Here is a 20,008-nt window from a genome sequence, read left to right as displayed (position 1 = left end):
GATTGGATAGCAAAAATGTGACCTTTGTGGATCTAGCCTTTGGGTTAGATAGAGTAGTTATGCTAGTAGTAACTTGAGTTACAATGCATTGAGTTGTGGGCGTGGGAGTTATAAGGGACCCCTATTTTGGGGTCTAAGGGCTGTGGAAGTGGCCCTTGGCTAGGGGGAGGGGGCATCTCAAGGGGGTGGTGGCCCGCTTGTTGGTGGGGATCCCACTCTCGTTTTAATAGCTAATTTTATAAGATAATTAGGGTGATATCTAACCAGGGTTCCTAGTTATATTAATTTTTTTGATTTTTCCTCTTTATTACGCAAGAGTCTCCATTCAAAGGTAGAAGTTATCCCTAATTTATGACAAAATTTCTAAATCAATTATTTTTCCATTACAACATAAAATGTCTAATTGATTTAGAAGTTCTTGTATGCATCTCTACTAACAAGCACTAACTTCTACCTCGCATAAACCATCAACGAACATTGTTGCATAAGTTATAATAGGTCACATAAAACATTATACATGTAACGCATTGTAATAATAGTGCATTATATACATTGAACATAATAAAAATTTCATAATCATACAACAATTTTATAGTAATCAAGTTTACTCATCCATTGATAAAGTGCTTTTTGATGATTACATTGCATTATTATATACATGGCAAGATTGCATTGTTAAATAGTATGTGTCTACAAGCTTACAAAATCTAATGGATTGAATCCATCAAACGAGCTGCTTGGGCTTGACTCTAATGGATAATTAGGGCCAAGTGTGCCTCTTTGCATCAATGTGAGTTGCATTTGTGAATCACCCATAAGATATCAAAGTTGGGAATTTTCTTGCTTTAACACTTGGTTATATGAGAATATTTCTTTGACTATTTGTCCTTGTGATGCTAATGTGGTGCCTTGTGTTACTACCTCCAAAATCTATTCATGCTCTTCAAGAAGTAGTATGACAAGTCTCTTTTGGTTTAGTTACTGCACATGCCCTCTTTGTGCTTGCAACTTACTGGCAATGCATCCTTAGCCTACTCCTACATTTGATGGTTTATCAATCCCATCTACTTGCCTTCTCAAAATATAATGCATCTAGCATTATTGGATGAATAGATTGCTATTTGGTTTGTAATTTGAGAAACTTTTTTCTTACCGAATGAACTTGGCTAGAAGGACTCTAGATAGTCATGTATGTTGGAGATCCAAAAGTTTTGGAGAGGCGGTGTCCTTTGCTCTACCTCGTGTGCAAAATGACACGTTGTGCACAAGCTAGTTTGAGCAAAGCTTTCTAACATCCTTAAGGGAGTTTATATCCTTCTATGTCATCTTCCTTCTTAATATGTGCTACATTTTACAAATGTTGATTTCCCCATCTTGTTTGCTCTTTTATATGGATTGTTTGGACTTCATTACTATCAAGAGTTGTAGATTGTATGTTAGGTGATGTTGTAGGTTCTTCAACTTTGACCATGATTTAAAGAAAAAAAATAATCTATATGATTATATTAAAATAAAACTATTAATTTAATTAAATGACATTTCAAGCTAAAAAATTGCAAGCACACTATGATTGAACATAGCATAAGACTAAACTCTAAACCCTAAATCCATTTTGTACTATGAGGTAAGCTTCTCACTAGAGTGCTTGGTCTAACTATGACAATCCTCAAGCTACCAGGATGCGATGATTAAAATGAGTGCTTTGAGGTGTCTAATAAGCAATGCTTCTAGATCATGTTCACATTTGGAAGCACTCCTTATCAAATGTTTGGAAAACCTTTGAACATAAGGTTTACCAAACATTTGATAAGGAGTGCTTCCAAACCATGTCCAAAGTTAAGGTGTCATGCTATCCAACATTTAACAAAGGCAATTATATAATAGAAATTTTAGTTTGTTAAGGCTAATGTAAGGCCTAATGCAAGCTTGGATCATACTATCAATAGAAAATCTATGTAAGTCTATTGCTTATATCATGAGTGTGAATACAAGCCTCTAACACTACACAAATATAAATGCCATAATCTAAATTCATTTTTGGCATGTGAAGCGAGCCTCTAACACACACAAAAGTGAATATTTTATTACGTGGATTTACTATTGCAATGTTAGTAGCAAATCCAAGTAAGTCTTTTGCTTATGCTATGAGTGTGAGTATAAGCCTCTTTTAAAACACATCACAAATGATTACCCTAATATCTCAATTCTAGAGTGTCATGTAATCTTCTAGCACACACATTAATAATAAGAGTAAAAAGTGCTTTTGAAGTTTGAGGTAAACCTTTAACATAACAAAAGAATTATAAAATAGTAAATAACATTAATACTTTTGAAGTGTGAGATAAATCTCAAATATAACAAAATATTATAAAATAATAAACAATATTTAAAAATTAATATAAATAATAGAAGTTTAAATGCTAGTGCAACCTCTATGTTTAGTTTCTATGCACATCTCAAAGAAATAAAGGAATGAGTACTTTCTCAATCTATTAAAATTTGGAAGGTTTTACCTTGATGGTTTATTGGTGTCTAAATCATTGAGAACTAGTAATTTGGTGTCTAAATCATTGAGAACTAGTAAATTGGTCTCTTCTTATTGAGAGCAACATGGATCATCCCATCTTTTAATTTCTTCTTCTATTAAAGGCTCTTCTTCTTCCTCTTCTATTTATGAGAGTCACTGTAGCAACCCTACCTCTTCATCTTCCTATCGCCCCTCTATTTTGGCCACAAAATTGTCATTGTTGAGGAGGTAGGTCTAGTTTGGGACAATGTATTTTATAGTGGTTGCATTCCTTATTGTAGTGGAAACACCTTTGGGCACCATTGCTATGATATAATAGAACAAAGGTGCTAGTTGTATTAACCTTGGCCTTCTTTCTTGCATCAAATTGTTGTTGACCTTGCACTCTTCTCATGAAGGCTCAAGGTTCTTTATTGGGTGATCCTTGACCCCAATATCTTGCATTCCTTGATTTTGCTTGGAGACTAAGTGGTTAGCTCTTATCAAAGCATCCTAAAGATCTGTGGGACATATGCTTCTAATGGACTATATTCAAGGGAGGATTCAAGCCTAAGCAAAACCTAGCTACCTATTGAGAAATATCCATAGGTGGGATGTATTTCTTGAGAGTCACAAACCACTAGTAGTATGCTTCCAGGCTCAACGTTAAGTGGCAAAGTTTGAAGAACTCATTCATCTTCAAGGCACAATAGGAAGGTGGAAGATATAATCCATGCATAACTTTCTTGATGAGTTGTCAACAAGTAGTAGCAGCCTATGCGACTTTAGTATCTCTACACCACTACTTTCACCATTGATGTACCTCCCCTATTAGTTTCAACTTAGATAACATGGCATGGTTTGGGATTCTTGTCCTTGTGGCTCAAAAATAAATCTCCATGGATTTAGTCTATTAGTCTAGACCTTAGCATCCTTGTCTATATCCTTACCCTTCTCATCAAACTCGAGAGGGTTTTATTTGTGTGGGAAGGGATTCCTTCTCTTGCAACTCAATAAGATTAACGTGAGCTAGAATATCATAGTTGACAATGTGCAAGGAGCTAGTTTAAAATATGTCATTGAGACTTCATATAAACCTTCTCATGTTTCAATGTCATAAATTTTTAAATAGTTATTGATCTTGCATAAGTAACAAAGCAAAAAACACAATTTATTTATACTTTTCCAATAGCTAGAGGTATTGTATCATGATAGGGATCCTATCAGAGACATTCACCCATGGAAATCCAATACATCAATAGTGCATTAGCATGGAGATTCACTAAAACTTTTAGGAGTCTATATTTGGAGGGTCTAGATAACCTTTTTTACATAATTTTGGTGGCAAGAGCGGGCTAGAATAGCAACTCTATCATTCAGAATTACTTCAGTTACTTCATCATAAATACAATGATTTAGAAAAATTTGACATTCTTTTATGAAAAGAATAGGATTGGCCCTAGATTCCTCAAATATGAATACCTTGACAAGTTTTAGGTTTTCAATCCATTGTATCCATTTAAGGTTGGTTTGAATATAGAGAAGACGATTAGCCTTGATGAAGCAATACATGCCATTCCACATCCATTACTTCTCGTGATACAATGGAGAAGGATCATAAGGTTGATCTAAGGCATGCATAAATTGATCCCTCATTCCAAAACATAGGGAGTCCAGGGCCAATGTAAACATAGTTCAAAATACAAGAAAGAGGTTTTAAGCTTCATTATTTTGATAGAAATTCATTAAGCATTAGTGACAATGAATCATAAATAATTTCTTCTTGATTTAATCTTGTCTATCTTTAACAATTTGCAAACAATATATAGGTTTATATCTAAATATTTCATTTGCTCTAATACCAAGTGTAGAGTGCCTCTCTAACAAATCATGATGGTACATATCTTTTTGGTAGTCCATCAAGAGGTGATTAATGTAACTATCATTTGGAACTCTTTAGAATAACCAAACATCTGTAACCTTAAAATGCTTGACTCTATATCATGATGCTCAACCCCACAAGAATCAACTTGAAATGGGGCCGAAACTAATACTACAGCCTCTTATCAATATTTTCTAGCATTAGTTTTTAAGGTGACTACACTACTATCATCTCTCAAATTGAAGCAAACCATTGTTGTACTTGGTTCAAAGAATAGTGAGAAACAAGGGGGAGCAATAGCATTGACCCATCTATCCATAAGGTGTAATGTTGACTCCAATTCCCTAAAAAGGAACTGGTCAGGATCTAGGACGAGACACTAGGACAACCAGTGTTTGACCCTTCCTAGTTTGTCTTAATCTAGCATTTGAGTTTTTGTGGAAGCCTCTTAGTAGCTAATCGAGACCACCCTACCATAGAAAAGATCCATTAGGGATCCATCCGTCCACTTCTCTTGAGGAGCATTTTTAAAATTCTTTAATTATCCTAACATAATTTAGTTTGATCTATAAATACAACTTCATTATTTAATCTGTTAAAAAATATTCATTACGTAAGTTAAACATAAACATGAATACAAGGGAAAAAAATATTTTTGAAAAAATTAAATATTTATTCAAATTTATAATCTTTATTCATATTCCAATTATTGTTCCAGTTCATATGAGGATTTTACACAAAGGCCAAAGATAGATCCACCAAGTCTATTCTCCACTCTAGTATTAAGGCATTCTTGGATATCCACTCAAGACATCCACTCGAGCTCTTTAGGGGTAAGCTAGTCCTAGCACACCCAAGGAATTATAGCCAGAGATCCATTGGCTCCTTTTTAGTACCTCCTAGCATGTAGCAAGTCCCTACGAAGAGATCTCTCACATGCAAGGTTGCTCCAAGCAGTCTGGACCGTTAAATCTAGCTCCCTTGGCGAAGAGCTAGTGCAACTAACGTTGGGGGAGGCCTAAGTAAGTGTGCATATCCAATAATGAACTTGTTTTGAATATATTATTTCTTAAGATCCACAAGTAGTGTAAATATTCCTTTCAATGTAGCAAGTAGTATAATAAATATACTTCTACATGAGTGCTCATCTAAGCCCTAACCTTACAACCATAGGTCCTACTTGATTTGAGTCATGGTTCTTCTTCTTGAGTCTTGGGTTTCATAGATGAGATGTGTTTCATTAGGGACTATCTAATTCTCAATCTAGGTAATAAGACGATGCTTCGGTTTCGAACATCGAAGACTTTCTTTTTAGAAAGATCAAGGATTTAAGTTTACTAAATTATCTTTTTATTTCCATTTCATTGAGGTACTTTGCTAGACAATTTTCAAGCACAAAGGGTTATGTTTTCATAACCCTTGCTAGTTTGAGAGGTTACGTTTTTGTAACCTTTACTAGTTTGAGAGGTTACTGTCTAGCAACAAAGATTATATTTTTCTAACCCTTACTAGTTTGAGAGGCTAATATCTCCTTGTTAGCCAATTTTATAAGATAATTAGGATGATATCTAATGAATGTTTCTAGTTATCTTAATTTTCTTTGAGTGTTTCTAGTTATCTTTCAAAGGAAAAAGTAAATCGTAATATATGATGAGATTTTTAAATCAATTATTTCTCCATTACAATATAAAACATCTACTTGATTAAGATGTTTGTTCTAGGTGTGGACTAAGTACCATCATGGGAGGGCATTCTTAGAATTTCCTCCAAGCACATATATTTATCATCCATCCACTTGACCCTTAGATATCCATAAGGATCTTGGGATATCTAGTCAATGACCTAATTTTTTGAATATTAATTCATCAAGATCAATTTTTGAAATACAAAGGAACATCTCCTCTAGCTCCAACATTCCTTCACTTTGGGCCATCTTGCTAACGCATAAATTCCTCTAGCGCATTCTTTTCTTGCTTCTCCTTTAGTCTTCATTAGAATCGTGCTCCCTCGAATCAAGGGTCGTCGAGTTAGAAGGGCAACCTCAAAGGAAGTACAGGATTGGGTTGAGTAACGAGAAATTTTGGCTTATGAGGGATAAGCTTGTAGTAAGATGAGAGGAAAGATGATGGATTTTGGGAAAGTTTTTTATGTAACTTCTAAGAAAACTTATAGAAAATAAGAGATGTAGCAAGTGTAAAAGTAATGATGATAAGGGATGGAGAAGGCTTGGTATAGAAAGTAGGGGTCATTTCTAGAGTAGACGGATGGAGGGAAGAGGGTGACAAGGTAATCAAGAGAATTTCGCAAGGAAGAGGTTAAGATGAAGAGTTTGGTATTTTGATCATGAACTTGTTTAACCTCTCACTCTCTTTCCTCTCTAACTCTTCCATTTAACTCCTCTCTCTATTTCACTCTCCTTTCTATCTATCTCTCTCATTCTCCCTCTCTATGATTATTCTCTCTATCTACTTAGTCTCTTCCTCTCTATATCTTTCTCTATCTCTTCTCACTCTATCCCTTACTATACCTCTCTTTCTATCCTCTCTCTCTCTCTCTCTCTCTCTCTCTCTCTCTCTCTCTCTCTCTCTCTCTCTCTCTCTCTCTCTCTCTCTCTCTCTCTCTCTCTCTCTCTCTCCCTTACACCTCTCTTTCTATCTTCTTACTCTCTCTCTATCTCTTCTCACTATCCCCTTCACTAAACCTCTCTTTCTTTATATCACTCTCTTCTTCTATCTCTATCTATGCCCTTATATCTTCTCACTCACTACCTTGACTCTCTCTCTCTCTCTCTCTCTCTCTCTCTCTCTCTCTCTCTCTCTCTCTCTCTCTCTCTCTCTCTCTCTCTCTCTCTCTCTCTCTCTCTCTCTCTCTCTCTCTCTCTCTGTCTCTCTCTCTCTCTCTCTCTCTCTCTCTCTGTGTGTGTGTGTCTCTCTGTCTCTCTCTCTCTCTCCAGCACTCTCGACTAATTACGAATGAGTAATCTTATGCCTTGTAGGCTAAGGATCTTATAGCATTTGGTAATCCCCTTTACTCAACACACTTTGAGGGTTTGGCATTTGTGTTTTTTGTTGGAATGATTATCCGAAACATGATTACTAGCAACAAGTGCTCTTATTTGTTAAAAAGCATGACGAAAGGCCTAGTTCAACAAACACATCAAACAATGGGATTTTGTGCTTTAATTTTTTTAAAATAGTATATGGGCTAGGACCAAAAGTAAGTAGCTTGCTGAGCTAGCCTAACATTGCTTTCTTTCATTCCATTTGCCATATTTCTTCCACACAAAAAGCAAGCATACAAGAGAGCTTTCTTTCCTTTGCATGCTGCCCAATAGTTCAACTAGATTCTAGAGCTGCCAATGAAATGTCTTCCTACACACTCTAGAATAAATTCCACTTGAGACATTGCAGTAGAACCCATAGAGTTGAGGACATGGCTAGCTTCAATAGCCAAAGCCAAAACTAGAGGAATAGTCAAACTTGTTACTGCAAAAGCTTGACGTTGCGATTGCACATTTGCATTCGTTCGTCGTCTCAGCACAAGGACATTAGGCAATTGATCGCATGGATTCTACAAGCTAGCACATAATCGTTGAACAAATTCCACTTTCTCCTCTTGCACTCCTATATCATAAGCTACTTTATCTCCTCCAATAAGCTGCCTTATCTCTCACTTTTCCCCAAGCCCTATGCAGAACTCTATAGCGTCTGAATTGGGCTTCTTACTAATCATATATGGAACTAAACCAACGATTGTTTTCCTCTTCTTCTCTTTTTAGTCTTGCTACTCATCTTTACTATTAGCTTCTATATTCAAGTTAGAACAATTGTGTGCTATGTGGCCCTACTCTTCATTCACAAATAGAACACCTATTGGCAACCTTCAAACTATCACATTGCTCCTCTAGTGTATATATGTTACAATTACATCTTTGCTAACTATTTGCTACAAATCTAAAATTTCTACCACCATTATCTGTCTTGGATGATTTGTTATCATTCTTTAGCTTGTTGGAATGATAGTCACCAACCTTTCCACACCAATTCATCAACTGCAATAACAAATTTTATTAGTTTGAATATGTCCTACACTTTGGTCTTTGTATAATAATCTCACACTTGCATAGGAAATGCACAATAATACTTCTCTATTTGCTCCTCCACAAGGATCCTCTATAAGTTCCTAAATCTTCCAAAAACTGTGTTGTACTCCTCCAAATCCTTGAAATTTTCTCCCCGCAAAATCAATCCCATATTTTCCTTCTACATTGCTAGAAAATTCTTGGGGATGATATTCACTACCACATACTCAAGACTCTAGCCTTTGTGTAGGAGATAATTTTCAGAAGTCCTTCACAATTGAAACAAAAGAAACCCTTCAACAAGATTCAATAAGAGATATTTCTAGATACCACATAATACATCTAAGAAGAACACATGCCCATATAGCCATAGAGTACAAACAAATACTTGAACCAACCTCAGGATCATGCAATCGGCTCCAAGGGGATATCCTCACACCCTACGATAGCATTGTCGACTTTGGAACAACCATCACCTACTGTAAAATAATGTTGTCATGCCCAAATTAGTATCACCATGCCTCTAAAATAGTATTACCAACACCAAGATAGGTTGTCAACTTTCAAAGTGAGCGTGATGAGCAATCGCTAGACACAACCTACACTTGAACAATCACAATTTCTCTTGATAAAGCATGCGTAATAAAAAAATTGTGCTTTCTACCTTTCCCTGTCTTTTCTTGCTTTTTCTATTTTTTGCTTGTTTTTTGTTTTGTTGAATTTCTTAATAAAACAATTAAATTTAAATGCTTCAATCCAAAACCTTGGTCCATGCTCACATTTTATCATTAAATGGAATGATTCATGATGCTATTATTAAAGTTGCATTAGATTGCTATTAAATTTATGAACTTTATGATTAATAGAGGAACTAATATATTTCTATATCAACTGAACAAAACATGCACAAAATAGCACATTAATTAATTTATTGTTTCTTCATAGAATCTTAAAAACTATGGACCTACCCATATGCATTACAATTCATGCAATGTCCTAAATCAACACAAAAATCCAAAGATAAATCATGTACTCATGATAGTTGGATATGCATGTGGACATCCCTTAGATCCAAAATTGGCACCTCCACCTTCTAGTTGGAACAAACATGACACTTCAAAGTTTGAAAATACTCCCAAATATTCCAACTACAAGACATCTACAAATACTAGGAAAACAAAACATACATAAAGGAGATAGAACCTTCAGGATTAATGCCTCAATGGGGGGTGGGGGCACAAAGGGAAAAAACGAATAGGAATAAAAAGACACAACAAAACACCACTAAGGGGAGCCAAGGTGTCAATTGGGGACAAGCGCAAAGAACAAACATGAAGAAAGCACAAAAGGAGAAACAAATAGGGATAGTTAATAGACAAGGTGTGAAACAAACATCAAGGAATCTTTCAATGAACGAAGGAAGGACAAGAACATCAAGACCCCCAAGTAAACTCCCAAGAAGACACCCCAAGGAGACAAAAGACCAAACTTTCCCAAGGTTTCCCAAAAGCATCTCAACAAAGGGGCAAAGAAGTGTTATTAATGAGTATATATTTATTCTATGTAAATTTGTATATCAAATTTTGTGCGATGCTTAATATCAAATGAAATTAGCATATTTTCAATGAATTTTGAGCTTTATATACTTTTAAGGATTGTTCCATTTTCTAAAATGAAATAAATGTTCGTATGCAAATCTATTGAGATAAAGCAATGGAAAATTCATTTTGCTACCAAGGAAGGACAAGAACATGTGGACCCCCAAGAGAACTCCCAACAAGACACCCCAAGGAGACAAAAGACCAAACATTCCCAAGGATCTTGAAAAGCATCTCTAAAAAGGAGTAAAGAAGTTTTATTGAGGAGTATATATTTGTTCTATGTAAATTTCTATATCAATTCTTGTGCAATGCTTAGTATCAAATGAAATTAAGATCTTTTCAATAAATTTTGTACTTTATATCCTTTGAGTATTGTGATTTTTATTTTCTCAAATGTAATAAATGTTCGTATGCAAATCTGTCGAGATAAAGCAATGGAAAATTCATTTTACTAAAGTAAGAAAAGGTTACAGCACTTTAAAGCTAAAAAATATTCTCCAATCAATTCACTATTTATGTAAAATCAAGACTTCGTTTTTATGGTTACATAAATCTTGAAGAGCTTCTCTTGCATGCTCTACTATCCATTTCCTATGGACTAACAAACACTTCAAGCCCTCATCACCCATATGGATATTCAAGTGGCCATCACTTTACTCAAGAGTTCAATGACATTCGTGCATCCATACTCTTCCTCCATCTTTTGGATTACAAACAAATATGACTTGCCTATCTTGGAATGTTTTATGATATCACGAAATTCTCAAATCCTTTGCAAAGAAAAAAATCACCTTCTTTAATTTTCTATAATAACTTCTAATATGGTCCCAAGAGTTTATCCAAAGATGTAGACATTATATACTTATCTAACCACATTGTTTTTATATTGTGCAAAGCTATTTATTGAAAGAAAGATCTAAGAATATAAATTAGGAGGAGCTACAATCTAAGTCCTTTGATATTCTTCAAATCGTCATTAACACTTTGAATATATTTGATTATCTCCAACTTGAATGCATGAATGATTGGATGATTAGACATCCACATCAACAAGCAAATTGAGATTAAATACTTGAAGCCCTCCCACTTTTCATACATCCATGCATTTGTTGAAGCAACATATGTTGCAAAATTAAAAAGTAAATTATCTTAACTAAAGGAAAATACTTCGATAAATAAGATTGCCAAAATTCTACTTGCACAATGGTAAATGTACTTCTAAATGATTTGCATCAATCACCTTTCCACACTTGTAGATGAAAACACATCATAAAGTCTAAAAGTTTATTAAGCAAAGCAATAATGTAAATAAAAGCCATAGTTGTACTCTCGTCCATATACCATTTTCTACCTTGAAACCTACAATTCATTATTTCCAATGAAAGTTAAGTCTCTCTTTAATTGATTGAAATTGTGAAAATCTTTACAAGAGGAAAGCATTGTTATCCAATCATGGAGCTTGTAAGTTCAATAGTCACACCCATTTGACCAATCCTAGCTTTGTTCTTCAAACCTTTTAGGAAAAGTTATGGGAACATGCTACATGTTGTCTTGTCTCAGATTTTCTTATGCCACCTATGTATGTCATGTAGCATTGTTTCATATTTTCTTACACCACCTATGTCATGTCGTACTGAAGTTTCATTCAAGTCAACTTTAAAAAAGTTTGACAAAACCATGAGAATGTAGAATTCGCGTTCATACCCACCTAGAACTCGCATTACCATTACTAGAAAAACCAAGATAGTGCATTCCTGAAAAGAGGCAAAAATAGCAACCTACCACCTCTGCAAAACCCTGAAGATTTAAAAAGTTTTCAATGTCACCCTTGTCAAACTTCTCACAATACACTGTAGAAGATACCTATGCAGTCAAAACAAAGATTACATTCAGTGAATAGTTCAAAGTTGTTTGAAGTTATCCATGTTTACATTCAGTGAATAGAGTTGTTGCTCAGTTTTAAGGAAGTTACACAGCTCTTAACATAGCTTTACCCTGAGACCTCTTCTTGCATCCCTTCATGTCCATGTAAAGGGCTCGTGAGGCATTGGCCATACCAAATGTATACCAAGTCAAGGGCAATAGACTAAGGAGAGCTCAATAGCCACCTAGGCAGTATTGCATGATCCTATCATTTTCACAGAAAGATTAATTAAGGCTAAAAACAGTCAACAAGGATATCATTCTCGAATGGTATATCCTTCGGAGGCAAGTCGTATATTTCTAAAAACTCCTTCAGCTTTGGAGTTCCATCAGCTAATATAACTGCAGCAATAAATAGTTAACCTAGACAAGCAAGAAAAAGCATATCAAAGGTTAGTTTCACCTGCAAGCTGTACCGTTTCCTTACAAACAAAAATGGCTGCAGGATCGTCTGGTAGAAACTCTTCAGCTGAGGAACGAACAGAATCCAGAGCTTGAGCTTGTTGGGTCTGTAAGTGACAACTGACGTGTTTACTGAAGAGAGAGAAATATAGAAAAACCTGAGTAGAATTGATTGAGAGACAAAAAGATTGACCACGATATTTGAAAATTTTGACATTAGCACAAAAAAATGATGCACTAAGCAGCACGACAAAATGATTGTACCTTGTCCATTTCAGAGAGTGTTTTGCCCCACTTTAAAACATTGATATTCAAATTTGATATCTGCAAATAAGCAACATAGTTTGATCGGTCCTAATCCCAGTAAGTCATACTTCGAACGTAGGTTTTAGAACTTGACCATAAATATTGCTTTTGTTCCAGGAACACAATATCATGCACCTCAGCAAGGAGATGTTCTGAATTTCTAGGCTCGTATGGACCAAGATTTGAAGCATTGATAAAACCTGAAAGCCAGCTTGGGAAAAATCTATATGTAACCTAATGAAAACAAATAGAGACCACGATAAGCTCTCAAAAAACTGAAACCAATGAGGGTACAAGTAAAAGCAGCAGACCCACATTCAACATAAAAAATACTTGCATCTTCAATGAAAGAAAGGACACATATTGATTCAATGGCAGATTGTTCAGACTGCAAACTTCTCACGATAGCAATTAGCGACCCTGTATCAGCCTGTAAAAAGACAGAGCAGAATCACATTGAGGGAAACATTTAATTTAGCAGAACGATACACAACAGCTCACTTATGGTAGTCAAAGTAAATCATTGTCCACAGAAAGTAGAATAGTCAAGAGCAAACCACAAGTGGAGGAAGATGAGAAACTTGTTGGGTAAAAGTCTCATAATCAGCTGCTGAAGAGAAGTATCCAATGTCCAAACTCAAGACTCGAGTTTGAGCCAAGATGTGAAGGCAGTATGGTAAACCAGAAAGAAGAAAACACTACCTAAAGTTTCAGAAGGCCCATTTCCTAGCATTCAAACTCTTCAATACACACAGTCACACATTGACCTTATGGATGTCTTCAGCTACTCTACAACGTCTTCAAAGAGTACCGTTTTTAAAACCCAAGTGGCACTAGACAGTAGACTCAAGGTAGTGTTACTGGACCAGAACCCACATTTTAGGTAACAATATTGGACTAGAACCAAGGTCCAGGGTATAATGTTAGACTAGAACCAGTCTAACTTGCTAGTAAGTTCAGGATACATTACACTAGACTGGACTCCAGCAAGATTGCCATTGAAGTCCATCGAACATTGCCGTAAAACCACCTTCAGGATAGTCTGGACAGTTTGCAATTAACTCCTGGCCATAGTGTAAATGTCTGTCCCTAGAGTTGTGAACAGCTAGACTTTAGATGATTGAAAGTGTTAACATTCTAGAGTTTCTGGAAATGCTTAATATAAAACCATAGACATCTAGATGTGCTTGGCTGATGCTGAAGTTGTGTAATTGATATTTACAGCAATTTACTTTCAGATGTTCTTTTACTTGTTGATACAGTGCCTCAAATGGATCCAACTTTGCTGTTGTTTAGAGGAACCTCAGTATTGTCATTACAAGTCTTGCTTCTTCAAATCAAATCTACAAGTAACTTTGAGCCACTAGATAGCTAAATGATACTACATACACCATGGACATGCTAGGAGCACCATTTGGCTTGCTTGCGTGTAAAACATCTCACACTTTATTTCCAAGGTTATCACATCCCTTGAGCTGTTGTGCTCTACAGGGATAGGTGTATTAAGCCACTTCCATTCATTTGGTGGAGGGAAGATCATCTACATTGCCAATAATACTTCGTGGTCTTTTTGACCAACTTGTCGAGATGTTGAGTCCTAATTGGCAAGGCAATATAACTGCATCTTTATGAATAGTCAGGGGCTGTGTATTGGTAGTTCAATATAAGATAGCTATTCTCATGTACTTGACTATTTGGTATTCCTACCTAGCAGTTTTGTGGTGTGTACAGTCTAAGGTAGTGAGACACGATCCATCCAGTGTGTGGATTTAGTATGGTACCGCACATACACAAAAAAGTGTCAAATAAAATCCAGTATTTTGTACAGTCATTAAAAAATACATAGAAAATTAAGAGTTAGACTTGTAAATATGACTTAATTTTGATAGAGTGGCTACCCATGAGAGAATGCATTATCCATCCAATACTAATACAATTTACAAACCACAATGAGTCATGAACATGATGATAGGTTGACACAAAATGTAAACCCAAGATTCTAGCCACAATAATTTCCAAGATCCAATTTCATTTATAAGATTGAAAACATGTACAATGGATCAAAAAAAGAAGCTAGTTGCAATGATGGATCATGGTATGGCAAGTCACAAGTGCCAAGTGGCAAGTACAAAAAGTAGTAGATATAAAGAGAAACTAAAGGCTAAGCCTCAAGGTGAGCTATGTGTAACACAGGCTTCATGAAGAGGCCTAGGCCTTGTGATAGGGGTAAAGAATATAGAGATATAGGTAGAGGTAAGGAAAGGGAAATAACATGAGGTAAAAGGAAGAGGACATAGAAATAGAGCTACATATAGGGAATGAGATACAAGAGAAAGAGGGGAATGTAGAGGTAGAGAGAAGTGGATGGAGGAGATTCGAGAGAGAGGAGTAGAGGAGCTTGTAAGAAAGAGGTAGAAGAAAAGGAGGTGGTAAATGAGGTACAAATAGAGATCAGTGAGGATAAAGAGGAAAAAGTTAAAGCGAAAAAACACTTTGCTTTTAATACAAACTCAACATTTAAAAAAAAGGACGAAAACTGGACGGATTGTACACGTCCCAACCGGATTGAACGGATTGTACTATATGGATTTGGTCTGCAGACAGAATGGAACCATGGTCCCTAGTCCAAAACATTTGACCGGTTCATTAACTCTGTGCTTGTTTGTTTCCAAATGAAATCATTAAGTAGCCCTGTACTCCAATAGAAATTCCATCCACAAAAGCAGAGATGCTTTCAATGTCTACAAGATGTATGGGTGCCATTGATTCTACTTGCATGAAATCGAAAAGATCCGAACCCGAGTTGGGTACCAACTGAGATACAACCACAAATGAAATCATGCCATTATTCTGCAAAGGATTGCTAATGTGCCTTTTTGTGGACATTTAAGCAAGGCTTCTAGGTCTCACAACACACAAAAGGGTATTGCAAAAAAGTCATTCTATCACCTACCATAAGGAAACCAGCATCTCTATGGCCATGCTTTTGTAATCTGGCCCCTAGGGTATAGCATATGAGAGTCCATCATAGGAGATTGTGGGTTTCATCATCTTCTAGTCCCCAATAAAACCTTTTGTCAATATCATGCAGTCCAAGCTCCACAAGTTGATATTTTTAGGGTAATCACTATCGAGATTGTGAAAATATATGTTGATGGAATCCTTAGTACACATTTATGATATCCACAGTCCATCATGGCCACTATTGCCTTTTTTTTGGCAGGGCGCACATTTGTCATGGTTCATCATGGCCACTATTGCCATTTTTGCATGTAGTGTTGATGAGCACAACGGTGCTTATGCACACTTGATCACAAGTAACTGCAAGCCCACCTCGCCCTCCTAGCAGGAATCTCCCCAATGCAGACCACTCCCATTACGGCATTCTTGTGGCCCCCACAATTCTCTATCCAGGCCTTTCTTGCACTGCCCCACACATCCTTTCCATATGCTAATGCCTCATCAACCTTACCCTCCCTCTCCACTCGTCTGCTCCTAGCCACGTAGCACCAACCATCCCTATGCAGGCATCTTGACAATTGGGTTGATAAATTTTTAGTATCACCACCTCATATACATATAGCTAAACAATTGCTCCCTCCACCCGCAGCAACTTCCCCCCTCAGGCAGCACCGCAACATGATTGGTAGCTTTTCAAAAGGGACGCGCAATGGAAACCTCTGGTCAGACGTCGGCGCACTCAGCGAGTGCCCCCCAATCAAACACCTTGCATGTCGTCCTCTCTAAGGAGCAGCTCTTAGCCGTTCAAGCGAAAGAGTTAAAGCTAAAGGAAACAATGATTTATGGGCAGGTAGTAGGACATTCCCCAACCAGGGCCCAGCTTTGGGACTGGCTTCACTCCACACTGCGCATCGGCACAGCGCAGATCGTGGAGGCGGTTCTAATGGGCCAAGGGATCTTCATGGTTCGGCTCAGCTCGACAAACGCAGCTGGGGAGTTACTTGCCAGCTCACCCTATGCGTCCACGAAGGGGGTCATTTGCATGGTCCCTTGGTACAGTGGCTTCACTGTGGAGGCATTTGCACTCCACAACAGGTTTCTTCGGCACCCGGTCACCCTTCTCTTTCCCGGCTTGGCAACCGGTCACCCTTCTCTTTCCCGGCTTGGCAATAGAGTATCACCAGTTGGTGGAAGACTTTGGACAGCTCTTTGGCACGGTCCTTCCTACGTCTTCGCGGACGCAGTGACAGCCGCAGGAGACCCAAAGGTATGGGTGGCAGTGAAAGAGGTTAAGAATATCCCACAGTTCCTAGAGATTGAGGCAAGCGGACACTCCTTTAGGCAACGGGCCGTGACTGGGCAGCCAGATGGACATTAACTGGTGGGCTGGTGCTGAGGTCCCACACTTGAGCATCATCTTTCGAGCCCCTCCATAGTGGAGAGCTCCGAGGGACGTAATCGAGTGGCCCCTAGCACAGGCGGCCCGTTTCTACCAGTGTACCGAGTCACGACTCTCAGCATGGCTGATAGATGCATTGATAGTATCACCTGGAGCATCTATCACCCCTATGGTCCGACCGAGGGCCACCATGGGTGACTGGAGTTCGCCGTCCAGACCGGCGGCAAAGCGTACTTGCATGCCTCACAGTTTCTCCTCCTCATCAACAACCTCCACACTGAACAAATGCCTGTTCGGTTAGTCACACGTTTCCCCATGAGTTTACACCTAGCATCCCGGAATGTGAATAGCCTCCACTATAGTGGGGCACGTGGTTCTAGGAAGTTGATTGTTCGGCAAGAGCTGCAGCCTGCCCTGGCCGAACGGATCGACATTTTGCTTCTACAAGAGCATAAGCTCACCCCCACCCAAGCCCAACGGGTAGGGAAGGTGGTGTCGGGCAGCTCACACACTAACTGGGAGTACGCCATAGGTGCCCACGGCAGGAGTGGAGGCGTATGCACCTCTATTGCCCCAAGTCTCACCACCTGTGTACGAGATCACGGGACGATAGTGGCAGGGAGGGTTCTATGGGTCAGATTGGATATTGGGGACTCGTGCCTTGGAGTACTCAATGTCTATGGCCCTACGGAGGTTAGGGCACGCAGCAGGTTCTGGGTGGAGATAGCGGATGGACTCCCAGAGGTGGACTCCTGGATCGTTGGAGGAGACTTCAACAATCTAGAGACTTTGGAGGACTAGTAGGGCAGAGGCAGTAACTACCAGAGCATGGCTGGGGAGGAGCAAGAGGCATGGGAGGTCTTTTTGCTGGCAGTTGGAGCACGCGATGCCTAGAGAGACCTTGCCTTCCACAACAAGGAGAGGTTGTTGGACTTCTCTTGGGGATACAGGCGGCTAGGTGATCTATTGGAGTGGTTGGACAGGTTTTATGTGGGAGAGTGGGGAGGCTCTCGTGGAGGCCAGATTGAGACATTGGCAAGCACCACGTTGTCCGATCACTGGCCGGTTCTCCTGACATTTGACCCCCCAGCATCCGCCCTAGACACACAATCCTGTCGGATTCCTGACTCGATCTATAGGAGGGAGGAGGTGACGAGACAGAGAGCAGATTTGGACCAGAGAGTGGGGTAGGAGGAACCGAATAGCAGAGGAGGTTGCAGAGATCCTAGTAGAGTTGAGCAGAATCTGCCAAGAGGCAGTCATACTGGCCAGGCAACAGAGCTGGGAGGAGGAGAGAGCACTCCGACGGGACCTTGCAGCCATGCAGATATTATTGCAGGAGGCACCAAGGGACCCCACCCTCCACGCACAGGAGCTGTGCACGCAAGCAGCCATTGCTGGCCTAGAGGACAGGCGCTCGGAGTTCTCTTTCCGAACCTCAACAACTTTCTGGGTGCGGAAGGGAGACACGATGTGTAGAGAGTTCTTCCAAGTGCACCAACCTCGCACCATAAGAGTGCAGATACGCAACCTCCAGGATTAGTATGGGAGGACCCGTTCTAGCCCAGACGAGGTGATGGAGATTGCCACCAACTATTACACACGCCTTTTCCAGCAGGAGACAGCTTCAGCTAAAGGACAGAGATGTAGACAGTAGGTATGGGATCACATCCCATCCCTCGTCACAAAGGAGATGGGGCACTCCCTCCTCGCCCCCTTCACAGAGAAGGAACTAGAGGAGGCTTTCCATACACAGGATGGGCAGAAATGCCCGAGGGAGGATGGCCTCTCTAAGGCCTTCTTCACTACCTACTGAAAAGTGGTGAAGGACCCCTACTGATGGCCTTCCAGGAGATTTTCACTTCAAGACAGATGCCAGGGAGTCTCTCGGCAGGCCTTATCAGTCTTCTCCCCAAAGGGGGAGACCAGTTGGAGCTTTCCCAGTGGAGACCGATCACCTTATTATCAATGGCCTATAAGGCACTGGCAAAGATGACTGGCAGGCAACTACGCCCCGTGCTTCCAGATATCATCCATGACACTCAGACACACTTTGTCCAAGATAGGAGGATCCTAGACAATGTATTTACCTTCTTTGAGGCGACAGACTCGGCTCAGCACAGTGGGCAGAGACGGACCGTACTACTCTTGGATTTCGAGAAAGTTTATGACAGGGTGGACTGGGATTTCCTAGAGGGCACCATGGTGAGGTTGGGATCCCCCCAGGCTTGGATTAGTGGGGTCTTCGCCCTATATAGATCATCCACCAGCAGGGTTCTCATAGGCGGAAGGCGAGGGGAGGAGTTTCGGCTGGAGAGATCGGTTCGATAAGGTTGCCCCCTAGCCCCATACCTGTTTCTACTCTTCGTAGAGGCAATGTCTCACTTTCTTAGGTCACGTGTGAGCGGATTACGCGGCCTCCGACTTCCAGTAAGAGAGGAGACTGAGTTATTAGACTCAGAGTACGCAGATGATACAGCCCTCTATATAGAGGACGATGAGTTGATGCTGGAGAGAGTGAGGCTGGCCCTTGACGTATTCTATTCTGCAGCGAGAGCGAAGATCAACTGGCGAAAGTCAGTTAGTTTCCTCATAGACCCGGACTCTAGCACGGAGTGGAGCGTCCACCTAGGATTTAGATGGATGAGCAGAGGGCAGACCGTCCGGAACCTAGGGTTCCAAATGGGACTCGACATCACTCCTATCCACCAGTTTCTTCCTGTTCTTGATTCTATTCGGAGGAAACTGACCTACTGGAGCCCGGTCTGCCTCTCACTAGCCGGACGAGCCCTTGTGGTTAACCAGGTCCTTCTAGCGACGGCCTGATACATCGCCTCGTATTGGTGCTTCTCCTCATCGTGCGTAGTGCAGCTTCGCTGCCTAGTGCGAAATTTCCTTTGGTTAGGGTCTGATGGTTCCACGAACTCCAAGGCCAAGGTGGCATGGG

The 20,008-nt window shown here is 39.5% G+C and overlaps 1 protein-coding gene across 5 annotated transcripts in view; it reads right to left on the bottom strand.

The window, feature by feature from the left end:
• Nucleotides 1-11,938: 11,938 nt before the first annotated feature.
• Nucleotides 11,939-20,008, bottom strand: part of LOC148023003 (uncharacterized) — a 48,279-nt gene continuing 40,209 nt past the window's right edge. For 2 of the 5 annotated variants that reach the window (XM_087695975.1, XM_087695977.1), the window contains 6 exons: nt 13,039-13,131; nt 12,837-12,935; nt 12,660-12,719; nt 12,421-12,502; nt 12,252-12,335; nt 11,939-12,132 (listed from right to left, as the gene is read on the bottom strand). In XM_087695975.1, coding sequence (XP_087552101.1) covers nt 12,089-12,132; nt 12,252-12,335; nt 12,421-12,502; nt 12,660-12,719; nt 12,837-12,935; nt 13,039-13,131 — 462 coding nt within the window. In that variant the 3' untranslated portion in view covers nt 11,939-12,088. Of the gene's footprint in view, nt 12,336-12,409; nt 12,503-12,659; nt 12,720-12,836; nt 12,936-13,038; nt 13,132-20,008 lie in introns of all 5 variants that reach the window. The other 3 variants (XR_015693595.1, XM_087695976.1, XM_087695978.1) reach the window with 3 other exon arrangements.

Source organism: Lygodium microphyllum, chromosome 16 (assembly GCF_053477565.2).
Source record: "Lygodium microphyllum isolate KBCC chromosome 16, Lygodium_microphyllum_v1.1.10, whole genome shotgun sequence".
In the NCBI taxonomy this organism is placed as follows: domain Eukaryota; kingdom Viridiplantae; phylum Streptophyta; class Polypodiopsida; order Schizaeales; family Lygodiaceae; genus Lygodium; species Lygodium microphyllum.
Note: the sequence above shows the minus strand (reverse complement) of the source record. Positions and strands in the feature narration are given on the sequence as shown.